The sequence below is a fragment of the Mandrillus leucophaeus genome, unplaced genomic scaffold (genome assembly GCF_000951045.1).
Source record: "Mandrillus leucophaeus isolate KB7577 unplaced genomic scaffold, Mleu.le_1.0 Scaffold377, whole genome shotgun sequence".
Lineage (NCBI taxonomy): Eukaryota > Metazoa > Chordata > Mammalia > Primates > Cercopithecidae > Mandrillus > Mandrillus leucophaeus.
The window spans coordinates 826,387-853,015 of record NW_012103998.1 but is presented as its reverse complement, the minus strand read 5'-3'; the positions used below and the strand labels follow the sequence as shown (position 1 = coordinate 853,015).

General features: G+C 38.8%; 1 protein-coding gene across 1 annotated transcript in view; it reads right to left on the bottom strand.

Annotated features, from left to right (window-relative positions):
- The window catches only part of CCDC38 (coiled-coil domain containing 38), a 72,669-nt gene that overhangs the window by 30,322 nt on the left and 15,718 nt on the right, over window positions 1-26,629 (bottom strand). The window contains exons 3-7 of the mRNA XM_011990311.1: window positions 18,003-18,103; window positions 16,256-16,421; window positions 7,197-7,261; window positions 1,616-1,779; window positions 1,441-1,521 (exon numbers count right to left, since the gene is read on the bottom strand). Coding sequence (XP_011845701.1) covers window positions 1,441-1,521; window positions 1,616-1,779; window positions 7,197-7,261; window positions 16,256-16,421; window positions 18,003-18,103 — 577 coding nt within the window. The remainder of the gene's footprint in view (window positions 1-1,440; window positions 1,522-1,615; window positions 1,780-7,196; window positions 7,262-16,255; window positions 16,422-18,002; window positions 18,104-26,629) is intronic.

Genomic DNA, 26,629 nt, shown 5'->3' with positions numbered 1-26,629 from the left:
TCTAGCTCTAGAAACATTCTATAAATGGATAGAATCTTCTAATTGCATTAGGGGGTGAAAGAGAGAAGGAAATGCTCCATCTTGGAGCAGCTTCAGTTTTAGGCTCCTAAAATAGAAGAGCCTACTGTAGCCAGAATGTGAAACACACATTCTGTTAGTGCAGTTGGTTTCCGAGAAATCAACTCTGCTTCATTTCAGACTAGCTTGTCTGAAGGATGTAAGAAGCCTAGGACCTAGTTCTAGAGGAGAGGTAAGCATCAAGTTCTCACCAAGGAAAAGTAAGTTTAGCATTGACCTGATACCAACACTACAGTGTCTGCTGAATCATGAAATTAGTGTCCAAAAATGAGACAGAAGGAAGCTTCTTTAGCTACTTAAAATTAGTTAGGCCGGGCACAGTGGCTCATGCCTGTAATCCCAGCATTTTGGGAGGCTGAGGTGGGTGGATCATCTGAGGTCAGGAGTTCGAGACCAGCCTGGCTAACATGGTGAAACCCCGTTTCTACCAAAAATACAAAAAATTAGCCAAGCGTGGTGGTGTGCACCTGTAATCCCAGCTACTTGAGAGGCTGACGCAGGAGAATCGCTTGAACCTAGGAGGTGGAGGTTTCAGTGAGCCGAAATCACGCCATTGCACTCCAGCTTGGGCAATAAAGGCGAAACTCCCTCTCAAAGGAAAAAAAAAAAATTAATTCAGGTGAGTTTCCTTGACCATGGAAGGAAACATCCAAGTTTGAAAAGGGGTGGTAAATGGTACAATTTTACCCAACACCTGCTCCAATACTTTTTTCTCTTTATAGAGCTTAGCTTTTTAATTTTTATTTATTTTTACTAGGGATGGGGTCCTGCTGTGTTGCTCAGACTTCACTTGAACTCCTGGGCTCAAGCAGTCCTCCCGCTTCAACTTCCAAAGGAGCTGAGAGGCGAGCAGTGTGCCCAGCAGATCTTAGTTTTTAATAACAATACTAGTTTCTACTATGTAAGCATAAACATAAAAAATACTGCCCATGATGATTGTAAGATAATTGTAGAATGAGTCCCAATTTCAGAGATGTTAAAATGTGGGGGAAAAAAACGTCTCGGAATGAATGAAAAAGTGCAACCAGACTAAACTAAAAATATAAAAAGAAAAAAATGAATGAATGAAGAAGGGCACTTAGACAGTAATTTATTGTTTATTCCTGATTGTTTTGCTTCAACTAATTTCTTTGCTTCTGTATCTACAAGTTAGAGAGACTTTCCAGCCAGAAGCCACATACTGTCCTGATACCCAGGCAGGAACAAAGCTTGATGGACAGGTTACTTATTTTTAAAAATTCGTTCATACTTATGACATCATCAACTGATAAGGATGATCAGGATTATTAGGTCTTACCTGGCATAAACAGGTTTTAATGGGTCATGGAAATTTGGCCACGAGAAGATTGTACCCACCCTCACCTTTTCACTGCTTGTACCTCCATGCTTGCTTTCTTCAGCTCTGCTGTCATTTGGAGTTTGTTTATCGTTTCCTGTGCTGCCCTGAAAAGCAATGAAGATCTGTTAATTTACTTCTTAGAAACAAACAAACAAACAAAAGAGGTGAGAGGGGTTTGGCCAGAGTGATGAAACTAACAATTTAAGAGCGTCTACAGATCTCTGGTCATTTTCTCGAAGGAACTCTTCAAAGGCCAGTGCATCATCTTGGAGCTTTTTCTCTGCTTTTTTGAGTTGCCGTTCCCTCATTGCTATGTCTTTTTCAAACTTTTTGATTGTGTTTCTTTTGGTTGACAAGGCATACTAGGGGCATTGAAGACAGAGGTGTAAAAACATGATTCCACATTTTTAGTAATTTCAACAGTCTTATACACAGCAAGTAAACATTTGTATTGGAAATAATAGTATGCCTAAATCTTGGAGCAATGGACTTTATTTCTTGAAGGAGTTTTATTTTCGGGGATTATTAGAGGGGAGACTAATTTCCCTCTCTTACTTTTATGAGAGGGTCAGTGTTATTCCAAAAGAGCTCTGCCCTAGAAATAAAAAATAGCTGCATATTCCTCCAAAGAGCAGATGCATCTGGTATTACCTACAGTGTATTACCCTCTAGTACTTTCTGGGAATTGGGAAACTGGGCTGTCTGCAGTCACAAAAGCTACCAGCTTCTCTGCCAATAGGAAGACTATGGGAGAAAGCAGTTTCAACTCTGCCATGCCAGTGGTGCATTCCTGGGAGCCAGCCCAAGGGTACCACATCGAACTGTAATCAAAAAGGCCTATTTAGATCCCCAAACACAACTTTGACATCTGCCTGCTATTTCCTTCTATTTTTTTAGTATAGAATATAAGAATCCACGTGGTGATTTTTGTTTTGTTTTGTTTTTGAGACAAGGTCTCGCTCTGTCACCCAGGCTGGAGTGCAGTGGGGTGATCTTGGCTCACTGCAGCCTCGACCATCCAGGCTCAAGCAAACTTCCCACCTCAGCCTCTCAAGTAACTGGGACTATATAGGTGCACACCACCATGCCTGGCTAATTTTTGTATTTTTAGTAGAGATGGTTTTTGCCATGTCGGCCAGGCTGGTCTCAAACTCCTGAGCTCAAGCAATCCGCCTGCCTTGGCCTCCCAAAGTGCTGGGATTACAGGTGTGAGCCACCACACCCAGACCCATTTGGGTTTTTAATGCCATACAGGAAAAAAAAAAATCATAAATAAGGCCACATACATTATAATATAAATGAATTTAAAATATGGAAATGAGATGATTTTAAAGCAATAACAACCATGGTATGTAATGTGATATCTAAAGAGGGTCCCAACTCTGCTATAAATAAAAAAATAAAGATGCCATGAAGCCACTTCAGTTTTTGAAAACTAACAAGTTACCCAGAGTTAGCCAAATTGATATCTAAAGAGGGTTTTTGGGGTGGCGTTGTTTTAAAAGATGGGGTAAATAGTAGGATGTTTGTATGTTGGTGGCAATAATCCAGCAGAGAGGGAAAAATAATAGTTAGAAAAGATGAGTAATTGTAGAATCATTTTCGTAATTTTTTTCTAGCTTAATTGAGGTATAATATCCAATAAACTCCACATTTTTAAAGTATACAATCTGGTAAGTTTTGACATATGTATATACTTGGGAAATCATCACCACAATCAAAATAATGACCATATTCATCACCTCAAAAAGTCTACTCATGCCCTTTGTAATCCATCCCTTCTTCCCTCCTCCCCAACTCCTTTCCCAGGCAATTACTGATCTGTCTTCTGTCACTATAGATAAGCTTGCATTCTCTAGAATTTTATCTAGTGAAATTATAGTATGAACTATTATTCTGTCTGGATTTATAAACTTAGTATAACTATTTTGAGTCATCCATGTTGTAGAGTATCCATAACTAATTCCTTTTTATTACTGAGTAGTGATCAGTTATGATGATGTACCCCAGTTTGGTTACCCATTTACCTGTTCATAGACATTTGGCTTGTTTCCTCCATTAGGCTACTTCGAATAAGGTTGCTATGAGCACATGTGCTTTTATTTTTCTTGGATAAATTCCCAGGGGTGGAATGGCTATAAATAAGAAACTATTCTTTATTTCTGACCCAGGAGTCTGGTGTCTTCTATTGAAACTATGAAACTGTACCAGACTAACTTCTTAGCTTGCAAGTAGGATAGCATTTTTGATGCTTCATAGCTCTGGAAACTAGGTCCTTTGCATTTCTGTATAAAACTTAGAATCAGTCTTTCAATTTCTACAAGAAAGACTCCTGGGATTTGCATTGAGATTGTATTTATAGATTAAATAAATTAATCTGTAAATCAATCTGGAAAGATTTGGTATCTCAGCAGTATTGAGTCTTTGGATCAATGAACATGGTATCACTCTCCATTTTTTTAGGTCCATAATTCATACGTTATGGTAGTTTTAAAATAGATTTCTTCGGATTTTCTGCAGAGAGGATCATGTTGTCTGTAAATAAAGACAGCTTTAATTCTTCATTTCCAATCTGGATGTCTTTCATTTCTTTTTCTTGTCTTATTGCACTAGCTAGGACCTCTAGAACACTGATGAAAAGAAGTGGTGCAGTGGAAATCCTTGCATTGTTCCTAATATTAGGGGGAAAGCATTCAGTCTTTCACCATTAGATATATAATGTTAGCAATAAGTTTCTAGTAGATGTCTTTTTATAAAGTTGAGGAACTTCTCTTTCTACTTTGCTGAGAGTCTCTATCAAGAATGAATTTTGGATATTGTTGAGTGGTTTTTCTGCATCAATTGGGATGATCATATGGGTTTTCAATTTTAATTTGTTAATGTGTATTACATGGATTCATTTTCAAATGTTAAATTACTTTTGTATTCTTAGATTAAACCCTAATTTGTCATAATGTATTATCATTTTTATGTATTATTGGATTTGGTTTGTTACATTTTGTTCAGAATGTTTGCATATATGCTCACAAGAGATCTTGGTCTTTAGTTTTCTTGTCTTCTAATCATTTTATCTAGTTTTGATATGAGGGTAATGCTGGCTTCACAGCATGAGTTGGGAAGTATTCCCTCTTTCTCATTTTTTTGAAACAGTGTGTATAAAATTAAATTTATTTCTTCTGTAAATATTTGGCAGAATTAACCAATAAATCTGGGGTTTTCTTTGTGAGAAGATTTTTACCTGTAAGTTCAATTTCTTTAAGAGATGTAAAACTATTCCATTTATTTATTTCTTCTTGGGTAGGCTTTGGTAGTTTGCATCTTTCAAGGACTCTCTCTATTTCATCTAAGTTGTCAAATTTATTGGCATAAAGTGTTTATAATATTAAATTCACAATATGTCAATGTTAATAATTTTTAAATGGGTATTTCATGTCCCAACTCTGCTATAAATAAAAAAATAAAGATGCCATGAAGCCACTTCAGGTTTTGAAAACTATTACAAGTTACCCAGAGTTAGCCAAATTGAAAATTTCATATCGTAGTCCCCAAGACTGCTCTCACTTCTGACGCTGACTACAAGTTTGAGGGGTTCCCCCAAATACTGTCAGTTTTGGTAATTTGCTGGAAGGACTCACAAACTCACTGAAAGCTATTATACTCATGGGTATAGTTTATTAAAAGGAAAGAATACAGATTGAAATCATCCAAAGGAAGAGACCCATAAGGCAGAGCCTGAGTGAATTCTAAATGCAAAGCTTCCAGTGTTCCCTCCCCATGGAACTAGGAGGCGTTATCCTCCCTGCATCTACATGTGACAACACACACAGAATATTGTCAACAAGGGAAGTACAAATGAGCTTCAGTGTCTAGAGTTTTCACTGAGGCTTCATTAACTAGGTATGATTGGTTGACCGTGTGGTTGATCTGTCTCCAGTCTCCAGACCCTCTAAGTGTGACCCAAAACCCCACCTCTAAGGCCCATTGTTAGTATTTCTGGAATGGCCAGCCCCCACCCTAAGACTGTCAGATGTGACCAGTTCTACATTAAAGAAAGACATCTTTATTAAGTATGATATAGATTACTACCCAGAAGTCAAGGGCAAAGGTCAGACTCTTTCTGGACAAGGTTGAATTTTTTACTACAAATACTTTTGGGGTGCCGTTGTTTTAAAAGATGGGTAAATAGTAGGATGTTTGTATGTTGGTGGCAATAATCCAGCAGAGAGGGAAAAATAATAGTTAGAAAAGATGAGTAATTGTAGAATCATTTTCGTAATTTTTTTCTAGCTTAATTGAGGTATAATATCCAATAAACTCCACATTTTTAAAGTATACAATCTGGTAAGTTTCTTTGGCATCAACAGGAGATTGACTCCAGGATCCCCAAGGACACCAAATTTTGTGGATGCTCAAGTCCCTTATATAAAATGGAATAGTATTTGCATATAACTATGTACATTCTCCCATATACTTTAAATAATCTCTAGATTATAGTACCTAATAGCAATGTAAATGCTATAGAAATAGTTGTTATACTTTATAATTTTTCAAAATTTATATTATTTTGTTGTTTTTTTATCATTTTTTCTCAATATTTGTGATCTGCAGTTTGTTAAATTCTCAGATGCTGAACCTGTGGATACGGAGGATAGACTGTACAAGTCTTTTTGATAAGTGGACACTTCACCAAACTGGTTGAGGAAGGGAGGGATATAGCAAAGAAAGGAAATGAGGTATATTTAATATAAATGTCCTAACATCTTAGTGTATCTATCAAGCGCCACCTTAAACTACCTAGGACATCTGTTATGTCAGTAGGACTTTATAATAAAAACCAGACTCATACCCAGGAAATGCTTTTTAACAAACAAAGCCATCAGGTTCTATTTATAACTTTATTAGTTACTTTAAGTGAGATATTTTATGTTGATTGTGGCTGGCAGTGTACGGAAGTACTAACTAACTAAATTTATGCCCCAAAATGTGTGATGTGAAATTAGGAAAAGTCAAGTACATTGTTATTTACTCATTAGCATCAAAGAGTTTAATTGAGACATGTTAACATCTTTAGATTATTAGATACTTGACAATAAAGGTATAAAAATGTTCAATTCATTCATTTTGTAATTATTTTCCCATTAAGTGCTTGGCATCTCTGCTTTACCTATGGTAAATGAATATGCATATAGACATAGTAAATAATCATGTTTTCAGTTATACACTTGGCTTCTAGTTAAAGATTTTGATGGCAGGAAAAAAAGCCTCTATCATTTTTTATAAAAGACTCCACAAGGGACCTGGCACACTGTTCTGACATGAGTAGGTATCAAGAAAGCTGGAGGGATTCTAGAATTGTCTGAATTTCCAGAGTGCTTGGATTCCCACCATATTCAGCCAAAGCATCAGGAGAAGCTGCATTAAACAGGGCATCTCAGGTGCTATCCTGGTCATAGGAGAGATAATTGGGAAAAAAGGAACAAACTAGAACCAGATATTTTCTAGAATAATTTTTCTGATAGGTTCCAGGAAGTATAAAAACCTTGTCTGGGATATTAGAATGTAAATCCTTTGAGGGGCAGGTCTTTGCTTTGTTTACTGCTTGGCACATAGTAAACTCTCAGTAAGTATTTTTCAAATTAATGAACACATGAAAAAACCAACCTGTTCAACCAATATATTTGGGACATGTAACAGAAAAGCAAAATGTCAAGGTAAATATTTGACAACACTACACAAGAAGTCTTCCATTTGGCTAGGGGAGCAAAGTTATTTTTACTACCTCGAGCAGAAACCTGTCTCTCTGGTCATTAATAAATTCATGGACAGTCCTTTTTGTGTCTGAACCTGTGAAGAAAGTTGAAATAGAGTTAAGTTTGTGCATCATCCTTAAAAATGCTGTATAAAATAAAAGCCATATAATTAAATTATTCTACAGTATGTATCCGATCTTTTAAAAATACTATACCTTCAAATAAACCTTTTCCTAACCACTCAAGTTAATTTAATAATAGTAATTACAATTTATTTTATGTCTATCATATTCCAGAAACTTCATTAGCCACTTTAAACACATCAATTAATCCTAACAACAACCCGAATAAGGTACTTACTACTATCCTTATCCTGTCTGTAAGGTCCTGAAGTGTAGAGCTGTCAAAATTCTTATCCAAGGTCACACAACTAACCTAAGCCTGTTCTGTACCAAGTAAGACTGAAGTATTTTAAATCTTAATGTTTGGCCAATCTACACATAAAACCAAAGCTCTTAGGCAAAATCTTTTTGGGCTCATAAACCAAATTTATATCAGGAAAGGAAAAGATGACAACTAGTTTTACTGTCTAGCAATAGAAAATACCAAATGTTTCCTTTCAAGCTTTTTTCATTCTGGAAATTTATACATATGCTACATTTCAATAATGTTTGCTTCATAAAAACCAACAGAATGTGGCATAAAATAAAATCTCTTAATAAGAATGTAACTATAGCTAGCAGAAGAAAAGAAATAACTAAAATCAGAGCAGAACTCAATGAAATTGAGAGGAAAAAATAAAACCATACAAAGAATCAATGAAACAAAAAGTTGGTTCTTTGAAAGAATAAACAAGATTGACAGACCACTAGCTAGATTAACAAAGAAAAAAAGAGAGAAGATCCAAATAAGCACACTCAGAAATGACAACAGTAACATTATAGCCAATCCCACAGAAATATAAAAGATCCTCAGAGACTATTATGAACACCTCTATGAAAACAAACTGGAAAATCTAGAGGAAATGGATAAATTCCTGGACACAACCTCCCAAGATTGAATCAGGAAGAAATTGTAACCCTGAACAGACTAATAATGAGTTCTGAAATTGAATCAGTAGTTTAAAAAACCTACCAAACCAAATAAAGCCCTGGACCAGATGGATTCATAGCCGAATCCTACCAGCGGTACAAAGAAGGGCTAGCACCAGTCCTACTGAAGTTATTCCAAAAAAATCAAAGAGAAGGGATTCCTCCCTAACTCATCCTATGAATTTGGTATCATCCTGATATCAAAATCTGGTAAAGACACAACAAAAAAGAAAACTACAGGTCGATATCCTTGATGAACATAGACACAAAAATCCTCAAAAAAAACACTAGCAAACTGAATCCAACAACACATCAAAAAGTTAATTCACCATGATCAAGTGGGCTTTATTCCTAGAATACAAGGTTGGTTCAATATACACAAATCAATAAATGTGATTCACCACATAAACAGAATTAAACCCAAAAAAACCATAGGATCATCTCGATAGACACAGAAAAAGCATTCAATAAAATCCAACATCCCCTTATGGTAGAAACCCTCAACAAACTAGGCATGGAAGGAACATACCTCAAAATAATAACAGCCATCTATGACAAACTCACAGCCAACATCATACAGAGGTAAAAGTTAGAAGCATTTCCCCTAAGAACTGGAACAAGACAAGGATTTCCACTCTCAGCATTCCTAGTCAACATAATACTGGAAGTCTTAATCAGGGCAATCCAGCAAGAGAAAGAAACAAAAGCATCCAAACAGGAAAGAGGAAGTCAAATTATCTCTCTTCACTGATGATATGACTCCATACCTAAAAAACCCTAAAGACTCCATCAAAAGAATCTTAGATCTGACAAACAACTTCAGCAAAGTTTCAGGATACAAAATCAATGTACAAAAATCAATAGTATTTGTATACATCAATAACATTCAAGCTGAGAGCCAAATCAAGAATGCAATCCCATTTACATTACACACACACACACACACACACACAAAATACCTACGGATATTTGTAACCAAAGAAGTGTAAGAACTCTACAATCAGAATTACAAAATGCTGCTGAAAAAATTCATAGACGACACAAACAAATTGAAAAACATTCCAGGCTCATAAATTGGAACAATCGATGTCATTAAAAATGTCCACACTTACCAAAGCAATTTACAGATTCAATGCTATTCCTATCAAACTACCAATGTCATTTTTCACAGAAAAATCTTTCTAAAATTCAGACTGGACATGGTAGCTCATGCCTGTAATCCCAAAACTTGGAAAGGCCAAGGTGGGAGGATTGCTTGAGGCCAGGAGTTCAAGACCAGACTGAGCACACAACAAGAAACCCATCTCTACAAAAAAATTAAAAAATTAGCTGAGCATGGTTGTGCATGCCTATAGTCCAAGCCACTCACGGGACTAATCCAGGAGGATTGCTTGAGATTAGGAGTTCAGGGTTACAGTGAGCTGTGATCATGCCACTGCACTTCAGCCTGGGGGACAGAGCAAGACACTGTCTCTAAATTAAAAAATAATTCATAAAAATAAAATAAAAATTACAGGGAGCCAAAATAGAGCCCAAATAGCCAAAGTAATCCTAAGCAAAAAGAACGAAGTTGGACTCATCATATTACCTGATTTCAAACTATACTACAAGACTACAGTAACAAAAACAGCATGGTACTGGTACAAAAAGAGACCAATGGAACAAAATAGAAAACCGAGAAATAAAGCTACACACCTACAACCGATTGTCAACAAAACTGACAAAAATAAACAATGGGGAGAGGATCCCCTTTTCAATAAATGGTGCAGGGAAAACTGGCTAGCCATATGTGGGAGAATGAAACTAGACTCCTTCCTCTTACCATATACAAAAATTAACTCAAGAGGGATTCAAGACTTAAATGTAAGACCTCCAACTATAAAAAGAAATCCCAAAAGAAAACCTGGGACATACTCTTCTGGACACTGGCCTAGGCAAAGTTCTCAAAACGAAATGCAACAAAAATAAAAATTGGCATTTCAGACCTAATTTAACTAAAAAACTTCTGCGCAGCAAAACAAACTATCAACAGGCTAAACAGACAACCTATAGCATAGGAGAAAATATTTGCAAGCTATGTATTCGACAAAGGCCTAATATCAAGAATCTATGAGGAACTTAAATTAACAAGAAAAAAAAACACATTAAAAAGTAGGCAAAAGAAGACACACAAGTGACATCCAATAAACTGGAAAGAATGCCCAACATTGCCAATCATCAGAGAAATGCAAATCAAAATCACAATGAGATGCCATCTCACACCAGTCAGAATGCCTATTATTAAAAAGTCAAAAAATAACAGACAACTAGGTTGCAGAGAAAAGGGAATGCTTATATACTGTTGATGGGAATACACTGTTAATTCAGCCCCATGTGGAAAGCAGTTTGGAGGTTTTTCAAAGAACTAAAAATAGAACTATCATCCAACCCAGCAATCTCATTACTGGTACCTACCCCCCAAAAAATAAATTGTTCTACCAAAAAGACACATGCACTTGTATGTTCATCACAGCAATGTTAACCATAGCGAATACAGAGACTCAACCTAGGTGCACATCAACAGTGGACTGGATAAAGAAAATGTAGTGCATGTATACCATGGAATACTATGCAGCCATAAAAAAGAATAAAATAATGTCCTCTGCAGCAACATAGGTAGAGCTGGAAGTCATTCTCCTAAGTGAATTAACACAGAAACAGAAAAGCAAATACTGCATGTTTTCACTTATAAGTGGGAGCTAAACATTGAGTACACATGGACATAAAGATAGCAAAAATAGACACTGAGGCCTCCTAAAGCAGGGAGGGAGGAGGGGAGCAAGGGTTGAAAAATTTCCTATTGGGTACCATGTTCACTATCTTGGTGATGCAGTCAGTAGAAACCCAAAGCCCAGCATCATGAAACATACCCTCGTAACAAACCTGCACATGTATCCCCTGAATCTAAAATTTAAGAATTTAAATATTCACTTCTAAGCTAAAAAAGTTGACCTCATAGAAGTAGAGAGCAGAATAGTGGTGACTAGAAGCAGGAAAGGATAGGGGTGGGGGGATAGGAAGAGGTTGGTTAACAGCACACAAGTACAGCTAGACAACAGGAGTAAGTTCTAGTGTGCTATAGTGTGCTAAGGTGACTATAGCTAGCAATAGTTTGTACATATTTTAAAATAGCTAGAAGAATGGACTTTTGAGTGTTCCCGACACAAATAAATGATAAATGTTTGAGGCGATGACTATGCTAATTACTCCAATTTGATTATGGCACATTGTATACATGTATTGAAACATCACGCTGTACCCCATCAATATGCATGATTATTATGGGGTCAATTAAAAATAGTAATAAAAGCAGGGCCAGGAGCAGTGGCTCATGCCTGTAATCCCAGCACTTTGGGAGGCTAAAGTACGTGGATCGCTTCAGCCCAGGAGTTTGAGACCAACCTGGACAACATGGCAAAACCTTGTCTCTACAAAAATATACAAAAATTAGCCAGATGTGGTCGTGTGTGCCTTTGTCCCAGCTACTTGGGAGGGGAGGCTAAGGTGGGAGGATCACTTGAGCCAGGAGGTCGACGCTGTAGTGAGTCATGATCATGCCACTGCATTCAAGCCTGGGTGACAAAGTGAGAACCTGTCTCAAAAAGTAATAATAAAAGCAAAAAAATGCAAATAGAAGTAGAAAGGAAACAATATTTCCAAGTAACCTGTGAGCGTGTGCTGCCTAGGAGGCCCACGTCGTCCTGGGTCACATTTCACCTTCACCTCTTACTAGCTGTGGGAACATGAGTAAATTACCGTCTCTCCATGCCTCAGTTTCCTCATTTGTGAAATGAGGATACTGCCTATGGCTGATTATGTTATGGTTCCCAAATATTTGCTGCCCCTCTCTGTGAGAGGATTCTGTTTCCCCACTAAGTTGATGTCAGGCTTGCCTGTTGACAGATTCAGCCCAGGGAATGGGATTGGATGGGATTTACGTTGCCGCCAGGAAGAAGCTTCAAGAACCACCACCTGTTTCTCTCCTTTCTCCCTTTGCTGTAACTTTGCTGTAACTTCAGCAACATCCCAGACAGGAACTGTTCTTTCAGCAGAAGACCCAGAAAAAAGCACCCACGTCGGAAAGTGAAGAATAATTAAACCTCTGTTATTGGAAGTCACTGAAATTTAGGAGTGGTTTATTACCAAAGCATAAGTAAGCCTGGGAAGATACACTACTTCATCATGGTGTTGTAAGAGGAAAATGACATAACATATTACAAAAACACACAGTAATTTCTTAATAATTGTTACTGGCTATTATTTTAAAAATACAATTGGGATGCGTAATCATTTAATTTCTCAAAGTTAATAGTGGTAACAATGATTATTATGATCATTAATAATGTTAATTGGGAGGTAACAAACAACAAGCTTTCGAGTCAGACAGTTCTTGGCTTGAATTCTCCACCCTCTGAGAGACTTCGAATCAGTGACAGACTCCGTGAGTCACTTTCATCAGACACAAAGAGGAGGCAAAAATATTTAATGATGTTTTGTTGAGGATTAAAGAAAATATATATGAAATCTGTCAGCATTTATCACACAGCTGTCTTTTTAATAGATTTTAAAACTTTAGGCCGGGCGTGGTGGCCCATGCCTGTAAACCCAGCACTTTGGGAGCTTGTTTAGAGGTGTTAGCAGGGGAGTGCAGCTTCGTATGCCCTTGACGGAAGACCGGTCCTCCCCTACTGGGGATGGTCGTCCTCTCTGACTGAGGGCGCAGCTTTGGGAGGGATGCACATGGAGGGGTGAGGGCGGAATGAGACACCCGCTTAGCTAGCCACATCAGCCAAATCAACTCTGGTGATCAGATGTCACAGCCAGATCACCCTCACATCCAATCCCAGCACTTTGGGAGACCAATGCGGGTGGATTACTTGAGGCCAGGAGTTCAAGACCACCCTGGCCAACATGGCAAAAACCTGTCTCTACTAAAATGCAAAGAATTAGCCAGGTGTGGTGGCATGTGCTTGTAGTCCCAGCTACTCAGAGGCTGAGACACGAGAACTGCTTAAACCCGGGAGACAGAGGTTGCTGTGAGCCAAGATTGCACCACTGCACTTCAGCCTAGGTGACAGAGCAAGACTCTGTCTCAAAAACGAAAGAAAACAAAAATACTTTATATTATGGGAATCACTGACATTCAAAGTAGAGAGCCATATAATGTTCCCCCGTGTACCTGTCACCTACTTCAACATTATCGACATTTTACCAATCTTGTCTCATTTATTGTCACCCTCCTTAATGTCTCCCTTACTGGAGTATTTCAAAGCAAATTCAAGCCTTTGTATTATTTCATCTATAAATACTTTAATATGTAACTCTAGCCGATAAAAAGTTTTAAATTATAACCATAATACCACCATCAGCCCTAACAAAATGAACTATTCCTTGGTGTCATTTTATACCCAGCCTGCATTCAAATCTTCCCAGTTGTCTTAAAAATACCTTTTTGGAGTTTTAAAAATTAAAATCTAAACATTTTATGGAAAGGATCCTAAAGTCTCTTTTTAATCTACAACAGCCACCCCTGCTCTCCACACCTTACACCCTACACACACTAACTTTTTTTTTTCCCATGCCATTCATTTGTTCAAGAAATGAGGTCCATTTCTCTGTAGAATTTCCCATGTAATCGATCTGACATAATGTATCCTCATGGTGTTATCGAACATGGTCTTCAATCCTCATATTTACTTGGTTAGGTTCAGGTTCCATTTACTCAAACATTTTTAATAGAAGAAAAGAATGAAACTGCTTACTGTAGCTTTCATTTGATCACTTCTGATGGGTTGGCCAAATTGAAAATAAACTTCAAGATCCGAAAAAATCCTGTGCTGTCAGCTTACTAAATATTAGAGCCATATTCACCATTTCAGCCTACTTTGACATGGTACTAGCTGGGCGAGTTGATAGAATTTTATTCTTCAACTCTAAGTAGACTCGTTATAGTAAGTTGCCCGTTTTGGCTATTCTAGCTGTCAGGCAGATCTTTGAATCAAGTGGCCAAGAATAATAAAACCCTGCCCAACGCACTAGCATTCCTAGACCTGAGGGCACCTCCACCACTCTCTGGGGGTGTAAAGACCAGTTTGAGAGATCTGAGGACATAGAATACTGCAACAGAGAGTCCTGCAGCTATCCCAGGTGTTGTGCTTTGAGAGCAAAACCAGAGTCAGGCTGCTAGCTGTGCGAAGATGGAAATGGCACTTCTCTCACGGAGGCGAACCGATCTGTCTCTGACACTTAGTTGTGCGTGTGATTTCTTTGATGGGGACCGAGCAGTTTGCCACTACTGCGTACACAAAAAATAAAGTCACCTAACCTCCCAGCGTGTGGTTGTTTGCTCATTCTGCTTTCATGTAGGTTTGTTTTCAATCAGGATTCAGGCAGGGGATACAAGGTTGAGGAGTAAGGGTTTCACTCAAATCAGCTCCTGATTGGATATACAGTCTGAGGGTGACTTGTATATTTTAAGTTAAAATGTCCAAATTGCTTATCTGTGCAGTTGGCAGAAACTGACAACCTGGTTTCCATTGCTGACAGAGCCCAGATTGCCTTAGATGATGCCAAACCATTTTACTGTTTCCTTTTGAAGAGTTGACCCTATGCCATTTATTTCTTTTTCCCTTCGTACCCAAAATTAATCCAAGACATCTACTCTTAAGAGACCAGTAACCTCTCTGTTAAATAGCAATTCTGCCGAATGGGGTCATCCGCAAAGCTGTATTTTTGAGTTATTTAAGAACTGCTGGAGTGTCCTGGGTTTTTTAAAACCAGCCACTTGATGTATAACTCTTTCTAAAACATATCACATGTAATTGTAAATGCTTTTGATGACCTAAGGTTTACTATTCTACATAGGCAAACTATGAGGCATGTGATTGAACACAGATATGCCCTAGAACTTGTGGTACAGGCCCTGGCATCACCTTGCTGCCTATCATTTGCTGCTTTGACATACAATTCTATATGCACCTGGAAGCTCTTCTGAATAAGTTAACATGGCTTCCTTTTCCTACATTAATTATTGAATCCAAAGCCCTTCCCTAAGTGGTTTGCTTGTTCTCTGAAAAATTTTTTTACAGTTTGGGAAAATGCATGGGCTTTGGGATCCAGAGAAATTTTTTTTTAAAGTTATCACAGCATGATGTATGTCCTTCTCTCCCTTCCTTCCTTCCTTCCTCCATCTCTCCCTTCCTTCCTTCTTTCTTTCCTTCCTTCCTCCCTCCTTTCCTTCCTTCCTTCCTTCTTTCCTTTCTTATTTTAAACTTTTTATTTTAAAAATTTGGAAAACATTCATTTTGGGGGAAGATTTTATTACTCCGTCATCCTAGCATTAATCACTTTATTTTCATTAACTTCAAATTACTTTCTATCTCATTTATAGGTACTACTTGGTTTGACAAGTAGGATACACCTATGACATTTTTGATAATCAGATTGCCTTCTTTTGTTGAGCAGTAATTATCATCTTACAGTATTTACATGTTGCCTCCAAAGGTCACTAAAACCAGATTAGGTATTTGCAACATCAGGTAAGCTCATTTAATTTTATTAGCGTCCTCATTCTGGATGCATGAGTTCTATGGCTTGGATATCAAGGCTTTTTTATCTTTAGAAACTTTCTAAGTTTGACATCTAGAACTGAGTGTGAATGGCCAGAGTTATTACCTTTATATTTTATCCACTTTTGCAAACTTTAATACTATATTCTTTTGGCAGTAACTGTCTTCCTGGGAGGACGGTTATGAAAATGAGTAACAGTCATCTTGGAAAAGTATGTTTTCTTATTTAACATAGAGTTTCTCCTAACTCTCAATCCCCATTTACTAAGACTCCCTTACCATTATAAGAGAGCATACTCTCTGTTTTAATCACCCTCCAACAAAGCTCCCAAACCTAACATTAATAGTAAATATTCAAAATGATGTCCTTAAAGAGTAATTTCAACTCACCTTCTAGAAATCTAGAAATCAGAGCAGGACCTGGCCCAAACTTTTCAAATGACCTACCACCCCTTTTAGGGTAGAAAGCTAGTTGGCTCAGGTATGAACGACTCTTCATTCTGGATGAAAAAGTAGTTTTCTGGTAGACTTTCATGTTATGGCTCATAAGTTTTTCCTGCCCAAGTGGAAAAGTTGGAAAGAATTTTTAATATACCAAAGTATGTTATCTTAAAATTAGTGATCATATTTGAAAATAACATTTGCAACAAAAATCTTAACATTAAAACAACAACCCCACATTCTTCTCTTTGAAGGAATGTGTGTTGTTTTAATTTCCTTCTCATATGAAGCTGAGACCATTTAACTTTCATTAAATATGTACATCACAAATACAAGACTGGAAAATGTCCTCTCAGCTTCATTTTCACAATTTAGTCTTGCTCAAAATGCAGTTAAAATTTGGAAATTCTAGGCTGAGTGCAGTGGCTCATGTCTGTAATCCCAGTGCTTTGGGAGTCCAAGGTGGGTAGATCACCTGAAGTCAGGAGTTCAAGAGCAGCCTGACCAAGATGGAGAAACCCCATGTCTACTAAAAATACAAAAATTAGCCAGGCGTGGTGATGGGTGCCTGCAGTCCCAGCTACTCAGGAGGCTGAGGCACGAGAATCACTTGAACCCAGGGGTGGAGGTGGCAGTGAGCCGAGCCCACACCACTGCACTCCAGCCTGGGTGACATAGCAAGACTGTCAAAAAAAAAAAAAAAAGGAAATTCTAAGGGTTGGTTCTGTGGAATTAAAAACTTGAGGGAAAGGGATCTTCCCAGTAGATATTTAAAAATTAGGCTTGTGATTTCATTCATCTTCTCTTAATTTAATTTTAAGTATATTCCACAAAACCATACAACACATGCTGAGGAACCATCACATACAGATGAGTCTGTTGTTGAGCATTTGTAGATAATTTCCCTATCTTAATTCGGGTAGACAAAGTTCTGTAATCAACTTTTACCTCTGGGAAAAAAGAAAGTAAATCTACTGAAATGTGAACCAGGCGATGTAGGTGTGATGACCACACCAGTGGTGAGATTAACTCTGCAAGGCACAGTGGGAAAGTTAGCCTTATCATTGATCTAGCTTCATACCACATAATTTGAAAACAACACCCCCTCCTCCACTTTCATCCCTTCTTCCTTCCCCAGCACACACATATACATTGTCTTATCCATATCTGATTCTTGAAGACCCACCTCCTTTTATCTCCTCACCACTAACACCCTTTTTTTCATCTTCTCATCAACAAAGATGAACACCCCTTTCTCTCTATTTCCTTGGCATGCCTCTGTTACTGTATTTCCTCCACTCTGAGTTGCTACTTATTGTAAGATGTGCTATTATTTTACTCACGGCCAGTGATGTATGACATCCCATCTATGGAAGCTAGATACCAATTTCAGAAATGTAAAAAATGTGGAAATGTGGGTGTTGGAATCAATGAAGGACAGTGTGCCATACTTGTCCTACTGGACTGCTGTGGTGTATCTCTCTTCCTCCGTTAGGTGGCGATCTTCGCGGTGCCTACTGTCAGCTGGATGTTTTTCTGTCGTTTGTGTTCGTACTGTCTCCCCATCATGGTGTGAGGCACACACCACCTGTGTCTAGTTGACTCCATGTCTTAGCCCAGCAAAGGTCATAAGAGCAATATATAAGTGGATATGATTCTAACATTAATTGAGGTTGTGATTTTAATTAAACCTTACCGTTTTCTTTGCTTCCATTTCATTTTCTTTGAAAAGAAAGAGATCTCTGAAAAAGATCTTGTAAGGCCTGTCCTCTTTGATTGAGCCATCCTTTACTTTATCTGTTAAAAAAGAAAGAATGAATGAATGAATTCTGTCATCCTTCCTCTACTGACCAGAATAGTAAGTCTCCCACCAGCCAGGGTGCAATGAATGGGATGCAGGGGTTTCTGAGAAGGTAATGTTAAAAGAAAAACTCTGGCCAAATTAAATTTGAAGGAGTTTGAGTAATGAACGATTTGTGAATTGGGCAGCCCCCAGAATCACAGCAGAGTCAGAGACTCCAGGAATGCCTCATGGTTAGAACAAATTTATAGATAAAAAAAGGGAAGTGAGGCACAGAAATCTCAGGTGAGGTACAGAAACAGCTGGATTGGTTACAGCTCAGCGTTTGCCTTATTTGAACACAGTTTGAACACTCAGTAGTGTATCAGTGGTTGAAGTACGGCTGCTGGGATTAGGCCAAGACTCAGCTATTATTACAGGGCATACTTCTAAGTTAGGGTTTCAATTTTGTCTATCTATTAAGTTAGGTAGCAGTTCGTTCCCAAGGACTCAAATATAGAAGTACAGAGTCCTTCTCAGGCCATATTTAGTTTGCTTTAACAGTAGAATGCAGACAGCCTTGCTTCCACATCTCCTGGGTAGGAGCCACAGCGTCTCTGTCTGTTTCCCACAGCGCTGACATATCTCTTACTGCTTCATGAGGAATGCATTGATAAAATAAGGAGGTCTTTACCAAAATAATAGGATAAAATTTTGAGATATTAATATGTTTCTTCTCACCACTACACATATGCCACCATTACCCTTACACCTCCATTTCAACAGCAACAGATAAAGCCACTACCCTTAAGGAGAGCCTCTGCCCAGATTAGAGAATCTTAAAAAAGGAAGTCAAAGATAATACAAAGTGCTGGAGAGCATGTGGAGAAAATGGACCCAAATACACTCCTAGAAGGAATGTTTAAGTGGGGCAGTCACTTTGGAAAACAATCTGGCAGTTCCTTAAAAAGTTGAACATAGAATTGCCACATGACCTAGAAATTCTACTGCTAGGATATACCAAAAAGAAATGAAAGCATAGGTGCTCACAAAAACTTGTACATGAATATTTAGAGCAATATTATTTATAATAGCCAAAAAATAGAGACAACCTAGACATCTGATATGGTTTGGCTGTGTCCCCACCCAAATCTCATCTTGAATTTTAGCTCCTAGAATTCCCACGTGTCATGGGAGGGACCCAGTGGGAAGTAATTGAATCACGGTGAGGGGTTCATTTTTGTGCTGCTGCATGATCGTGAATAAGTCTCATGAGATCTGATGGTTTTATAAAGGGGAGTTCCCCTGCACACACTCTTGCCTGCCAAGGTGTAAGATGTGACTTTCCTCCTCTTTCACCTTCCACCACAATTGTGAGGCCTTCCCAGCCATGTGGAGCTGTGAATTCATTAAATTTCTTTCATTTATAAATTAGCCAGCCTGGGTATGTCTTTATTAGCAGCATGAAAACAGATTAATACAATATCCATCAATTGATGAATGATAAACAAAATGCAATATTTCCATACAAGGAACTCTTATTTGCCCAGAGAAAGGAATGAAATACAATACATGCTACAACGTGGATGAACCTTGGAAACATGTTGAGTATAAGAAGCCAGTAACAAAGGACCACACATTGTATAATTCCATTTATATAAAATATCCAGAATAGGCATATTCATGGAGATAGAAAATAGATGAGTGGTTGCTTGGGGCTGGAGGGCGGATGGGGCCTAGGGATTGATGGCTGAGGGATGCAGGTTTCTTTTGAATGAGTGAAAATGTTCTAAAATTGGCTGTAGTGATTGTTGCACATATGTTTGCATACACTAAAAACCATGGACTCGTACTCTTAATAAAAAATGAAGGCTGGCCATTAAAAAGGTAAAAGAAAAGTCAACTGAATTTCTGCGTGGACTTCCTGTTTTTATTTATAACATTTGATATGACAAAAAATCTTTCTCTCTCTTTATTTCTTATTTCTTACTTTCTAATTCTTGGGATGTGGCACGATGGAAATCTTGGTGTTCAAAATCAATAATGAAGGTCAAGTGTATTTGTCTATTTTCACACTGCTATAAAGAACTTCCCTGAGACTGGGTAGTTTACAAAGGAAAGAGGTTTAACTGACTCACAGTTCTGCATAGCTGGGAAGACCTCGGGAAACTTACAATCCTGGTAGAAGGCTAAGGGCAAGCGAGCACCTTCTTCACAAGGTGGCAGGAGAGAGAAACATGAAGGAGGAATTTCCAAACACATATAAAACCGTCAGATCTTGTGAGAACTCACCCACTATCACAAGAGCATAGGGCAAAACGCCCCCACCATCCAATCACCTCCCTCCCTCAACACATGGAGATTACAGGTCCCTCCTTTGACATGTGGGGATTCTAATTTGAGATGAGATTTGGGTAGGGACACAGAGCCAAACCATATGACCAAGAATACTGGGAGCCTGGAGTTGACACCTTAAATCAGAGATAGGAAGAGGATTCCTGAGGACACATTCCCCAACCCATACCCCATATCCCTTTCCACCTAAGCCTCACAAAAAGACTCCACATCCTCCCAGCAAGCAGAGGGCCTGTGAAGAAACTCAATGATTCTCGCCCCAAATCACTAGAATCACTTTGGCTCCACAAAACTCCAGAGATTCTGACTTAATTGGTCAAGGAAACATCAGCACTGGAATATTTTGAGAGTCCCCCAGGTGGCTGTAATGTATATCCAGGGCTAAGAGCTAGTGGACCAAAGTTTAAGGAATTAATGGACTGGAGCTTAAAGTCTACCTGAGAAGCAGCCATTTGCTCAAGGATTTAGCATAGAAAGTGGGAGTGGCTGGGATTATAGAAACTCCAGACATTTTTCTGTAAGTCATGGGTTAGAGGGAAAGAAAATTGCAGAGTGGAAGTCTTGGATTCAACACAGAGTACTCTGATCATCTCCTATTCACCCTGATGGTGATGGAGGGATCCCCCATCCTAAATACTATGAGATGGCTGAACACATGATACCCAACACTGGACAGATGAGACTGAGAGCAATTTATAAGTCATATATACTCATAGTCTGGGGGAGGAGAATGCTGCCTGCAATGCAGGGCCACATGGGAACTGCACTCAGGAGCACAGTGAATCACCAGTGGTGGGAGGCAACTTTGTAGTAACAAAAGGCTGAGGTGTCCCCTGGTCCCCACAAGAGGATGTGATTGACTTGTTTGAATAATTTCATGGCTGACAGTGCAGTGAAACCCATTAGGCTGAAGACCAGGTGGAATGCAGCTGGTCCAGTTGATAGAGGAACTAGCCAGGCAGGCAGACTTTCCTGGTAGGTGGAGGTCATATTTGGCAACAGCAGGAGGATTTATGGTTAGGCTTTTGGGGCCCTGTGAGGCTGAAATATGTCAAGGCAGCACATAAAATTTTAGGCCTTAAAAACATGAAGTAGAAACAGCTGAGGGTGGGTCCAGGCAGCTGGACTCTGGGACAGCAGAAGTGTGGATGTGCAAAGCCAGCAGGCTGGAGACCAGGAGGGAGCAACAGAGATTGAGGACCCAAAAGGATGTGGGGCCGGGTGCCTGTGATGGTTAATCGTGTGTGTCAACTTGACTGGGCCATGGGTGCCTAGATGAAACATTATTTCTGGGTGTGTCTGTGAGGGTATTTCCAGGTGAGATTAGCATTTGAACTGGTGGGCTCAGTTAAATAGACTGCCCTCATCCATGTGGGTGGGTCTCATGCAATCTCTTGAGGGTCTGAGTAGAAAAGCCTGAGGAATTAGGAAGTCACCTCTTTTCTGCCTCACTGCTTGAACTGGGACATCTCACCTCATCTTCTCCTATGCTAAGACTGGAACTCACACCATCAGTTCCCCTGCTTCTCAGGCTTTCTGAGTCTGATGGAATTATGTCACCAGCTCTCCTGGGTCTCCAGCTTGTAGATGGCAAACCATGGGACTTCTCAGCCTCCATAATTATATGAGCCAATTACTCATAGTAAATCTCCTTCCTATTGGTTCTGTTTTTCTGGAGAGCTCTGGCTAATACAGTGGTGTTTCCAGAGTCTGTGGACCTATGCCTTATATACCATCACTCCCAGGCCAGGGCTGGGCCCCAGACATCCCAATATGGAGCCACTGTTGTCCTCCAGGGGATGAGTTATTGGTGGGCTGGACACCTCTTCCCCAATCAGCCTTCTCTTCTTCCAAGAGAAACTCTACAAACTTAGATTCTGCCCTATCCCAAGTGTCTTAAAATCTTTAAAGCCTGAGTTAAAATCTGTACTGATCAAGTTTAAGTGTCTTGGAATTGACAAGATGATATTTTTGTCCCTCCAAGTTCAAAGCTGAGTTTATTTCAGCTACAGAGAAATAGAAGAAAATTAAATTTCTGAACACCAAGTGTATTAGTTTCCTCTTGTTTCCATAATAAGATATCACAAAATTAGTAGTTTAGAACGACGGAAATGTATTCTCTCCATTCTGGAGGTCAGATATATGAAATCAAGGTGTTGGCAGAGCCATGTTCTCTCAGTGAAGCCTCTAGGGGAGGATCCTTCCACACTTCTAGCTTCTGATGGCTCTAGACATTCATTGGCTGGATAACTCCAACCTCTGCCTCCAACTTCACATGGCCTTCTCCTTTTCTTTCTTTTCTAAGGACACTTATCATTGAATTTAGGGCCCATCCTAAATTCAGGAGGATCTCATCTTGAGATCCTTACCTTAATTACATTTGCAAAGATCCTTTTCCCAAATAAGGCCACATTCCCAGGTTCCAGAGGTTAGAATAGGAAGGCCAACCATTTCTGGAGGGCCGCCATTCAACCTGCTACACCAAATTTCCTATATTATAAACTCACCACATGAACTAGCCCCTAGGTAACCCTTCTCCCTGTATTTCTTTCCTAGTCACAGAAGACTAGGGCTGCTGTAGCAGATTACCACAAACAGGGTGGCTTAAAACAACAGAAATGTAGTCTCTCACAGTTCTGGAGGCCACAAGTTCAAAATCAAGGTGTTAGCACCATTGGTTCCTTCTGGAGGCTCTGAGGGGGAATCTGTTCCATGACTTTCACCTAGCTTCTGGTAGTGAAATTCCTGGGATTCCTTGGATTGTAGATCTATCACTCCAATCTGTTCCTCCATTCTTCACATGACCTTCCCCTCTGAGTGTTTATATCTCAAATCTTCCTTTCTGTTCTCTTATAAGGACACTAGTAATTGGATTTAGCACTTGTCCTAAATCCAAAAAGATCTCATCTTGAGATCCTTACTTTAATTACTTTTGCAGAGCTCCCCCTTTCCAAACAATGTCACATTTTCAGGCTGTTGGTGGAAATATCTTTTGGGGTCTGCATTTAACCCCTTACAGCACCCCATACCTGCAATGTACATCAAATTCCACCATTAATCATAGTCTTCTGCCTCAACAAAGAGTCTCATTCTACCAGCTCTTGAGCAAACTGGACACTAGGCTCAACCTCTCTCCAACACTCCATTTTAGCAATAAGGGGTCTGCTTAGTTCTACAAGTCAAATGCTAGTAGCTGAATCCTGGCTCCTCTAAACTCTAAACTCTAATCCTCTCCTTTTTGTTACTATTATATTCTTCTCTAAGTTGCCTTGCAAATCCCTGCCATTACTAATTAACAACCTTGGGAGAAGCCTTTCTGTTCTCTGCCTCACTGTATTAGTTTCCTATTGCAGCTGTAACAAATTACCACAAACCTAGTGGCTTAAAACAATACGAATTTATTTTCTTATACTTCTGGAGGCCAGAAGTCTGAAATTAGTCCTTTGAGCATAACATCAGGATGTTGATAGGGCTGTGTTACTCCTGATGGCTCCAGGTGAGAATCAATTTCCTTTCTTTTTCCAGCTGTTAGTGGCTGCCTGCATTCCTTCATTTGTGGTCTCTTCCACCATCTTCAAAGTGCATCACTTTAGTCTCTACTTCCATTGTCACATCACCTTCTCTGTCTTTGATCCTCCTTTTATAAGGACTCTTGGATTATATTAGGCCCATTGGCTAATCCAGGATAACCTTCCCATATCAAGGTAATTAACTTAAACCCATTTGCAAAGTCCCTTTTGCCCCATAACATAATGTATTCACAGGGTCCAGGGATTAGAATGTGGAAACATTTGGGGGGCCATTATTCTGTCTACCACACTCACACAGTCTCACTCCTTTCTTAGCCTTGCTCCTTACTGACACTGTATTTGTCTTGTCCTAATTCTTCTATTTATTCATTAATTCATTCATCCACTCATTCATTCATTCAACAAATGCCTATGAAGCCTCAACTATGTGCCAGGTACTGTTTTAGGCACTGATGTTACAGTGGCGAACAAAACAAGGATGGCTGCTCTTGAGGATCTTATACTGAAGTGAAGTGGGGGGTTTGGAAATAGAAAATATAAACATTAATGTAATAAAGTAACTTTTATAATATGTTTTAAAGTAATAAAATTCTGTGGGAAAAATAAAGCAGAATATAGGAGGGCTGGGCTGAGCAACTTTAAGTAGAGTGGTCAGAATGGGTCTCACTGATCAAGTGATATTTAAAGGAGTTGAGAGAATCTGTCAAGTGGATATCTGAGGAAGAGAGGGACTGGCTGTGGCAACGGCCAGTGCAAAAGTCCTGAGGCAGGATCATCTCTTGTGTGTGTTCAAGAAAGGCTAGTGTAGCTGGAGTGAAATAAATGGGGCCGGGGGACTGTAGTAGCAAGGATAATTACTTAGTATCCTGTGGGCAGTCTTGAAGACTTTGGCAATGACCCTCAGTAAACTAGAGAAGCATTGGAGGGCTTTGAACAGAGAGGGAATGTGCTCTGACCTACTTAACACTTTGTAGTTGGATAAGAAGAGACTTGGAGTGCGGGAGTCAAGGGTTGAGATCAGACTAGTTCAGGTAAGAGGTAATGGGCTGAGACCAGCACGGCAGGAGTTAAATGGTGAAAAGTGGTTGGGTTCTGAGAACCTTCTGAAGGGAGAGCAAACAGAATTCCCTAATGGATTGCATATGGGGTGTTTTCCCTCAAGCACCCATTTTTCCTTCCTTCTTTCCCTCCTTTCTTCCTTCCATTTGTTTCTTCATTTTTTTGTATTGTTTCAGGACTTGATTTTATTTTTTTTTAAATCATATTTGGAGTACCTATCAATATTAAATATCTTTTTAGAAATCATGGCTTTCAGTGTCTCCAATCATACTGATGTATTCATATTTGAATCCCGAGCAGCTAGGTTAGTATATAAAAGGCACTGAAAAACTGCAGAATTGATTTAACTGCATAACATAATCTTAAAATACATTAAAGTAGATCTAAATTAATAGAGAGATGAGTCATGTTTGTAGATAGAAAGACATTATTTCATAAAAATGCCAATTCTCCACAAATGATCAATGGATTTCCAGTAATATAAGTACATAGTCCCACAGGAGTTTGTCTAAACTTGGTAAGTAAATTCTAAAACTAGTAAGGAAAACCAAGAGACAAGAATAGTGAGAACCCTTCCCAAGAGGAACAGGAAGGGGAGATTGCTCTGCTGTGTATTATTATGGAGCTACAGCAAAGGGAAAGACAAATTCACTAATGGACTAGAATGGAAATCTCAGGAACATATCCACATATGGAGAAAGGAGAGACTGTTCAAAAAACGAGTTGGGGAAGATGGTTATTCTCATGGAATAAAAGAGGAAATTGGATCTTTACCTCACACTCCATACAAAAATTAACTACAGATGAAATAAGCATAAAATTGTCCCCCAAAAACCTTTAAAACAAGTAGTAGAACCTACAGGTTATATCATTTAGGCCTTTGCTAGGGAAGGATTTCTTAAAAACATACAAAGTAGTAACTATACAAGAAAATATTGATAAATTCGGCTACATTAAGATTAAAGACTTTGCTCATCAAAAGACACCATAAACAAAGTGAAAGATAAGTTCAAACTGGGAGAAAATATTTGTACTCTATACAGACGACATAATTGGGATATGCCATATCTACAAAACTACAAATCAATATAAAGAGCACTAACAACCTAAAGACAAATAGAAAAAAGACTGTATTAAATAGGCGTTTAACTGAAGAAGAGACACTTATGGTCAATAAACATATGAAGAGTTGTTCAACTTCATTAGTTATCAGAAATGCAAATAAAGACCATAATGAGATCCAAATTTCACCCATTTGATTGGCAAAGCATTAAAAAATTTGACAATACCAAGTGTTTGGAGAGGATATAATTCCACAGGATCTCTAACACATTTCTTGTAGAGATGTGATTGGCACAACTTCTTTGGAAAACACTTTGACATTATTATCTGAAGTTGGATATCCGGCTAATGTCAGATTCAGCAACTCTATTCCTAGGTATACATGCAAGAGAAACTTTCTTGTATACCAGGAGATGTGAACAAGAATGTTTATTGGCAGCACCATTTAATAGCAATAAGCTGTAAACAACCCAAATACCCAAAGAAGCATCAACTGTAAACTATAGTACATTTGCATTTTGTTATATTGTACAGCAG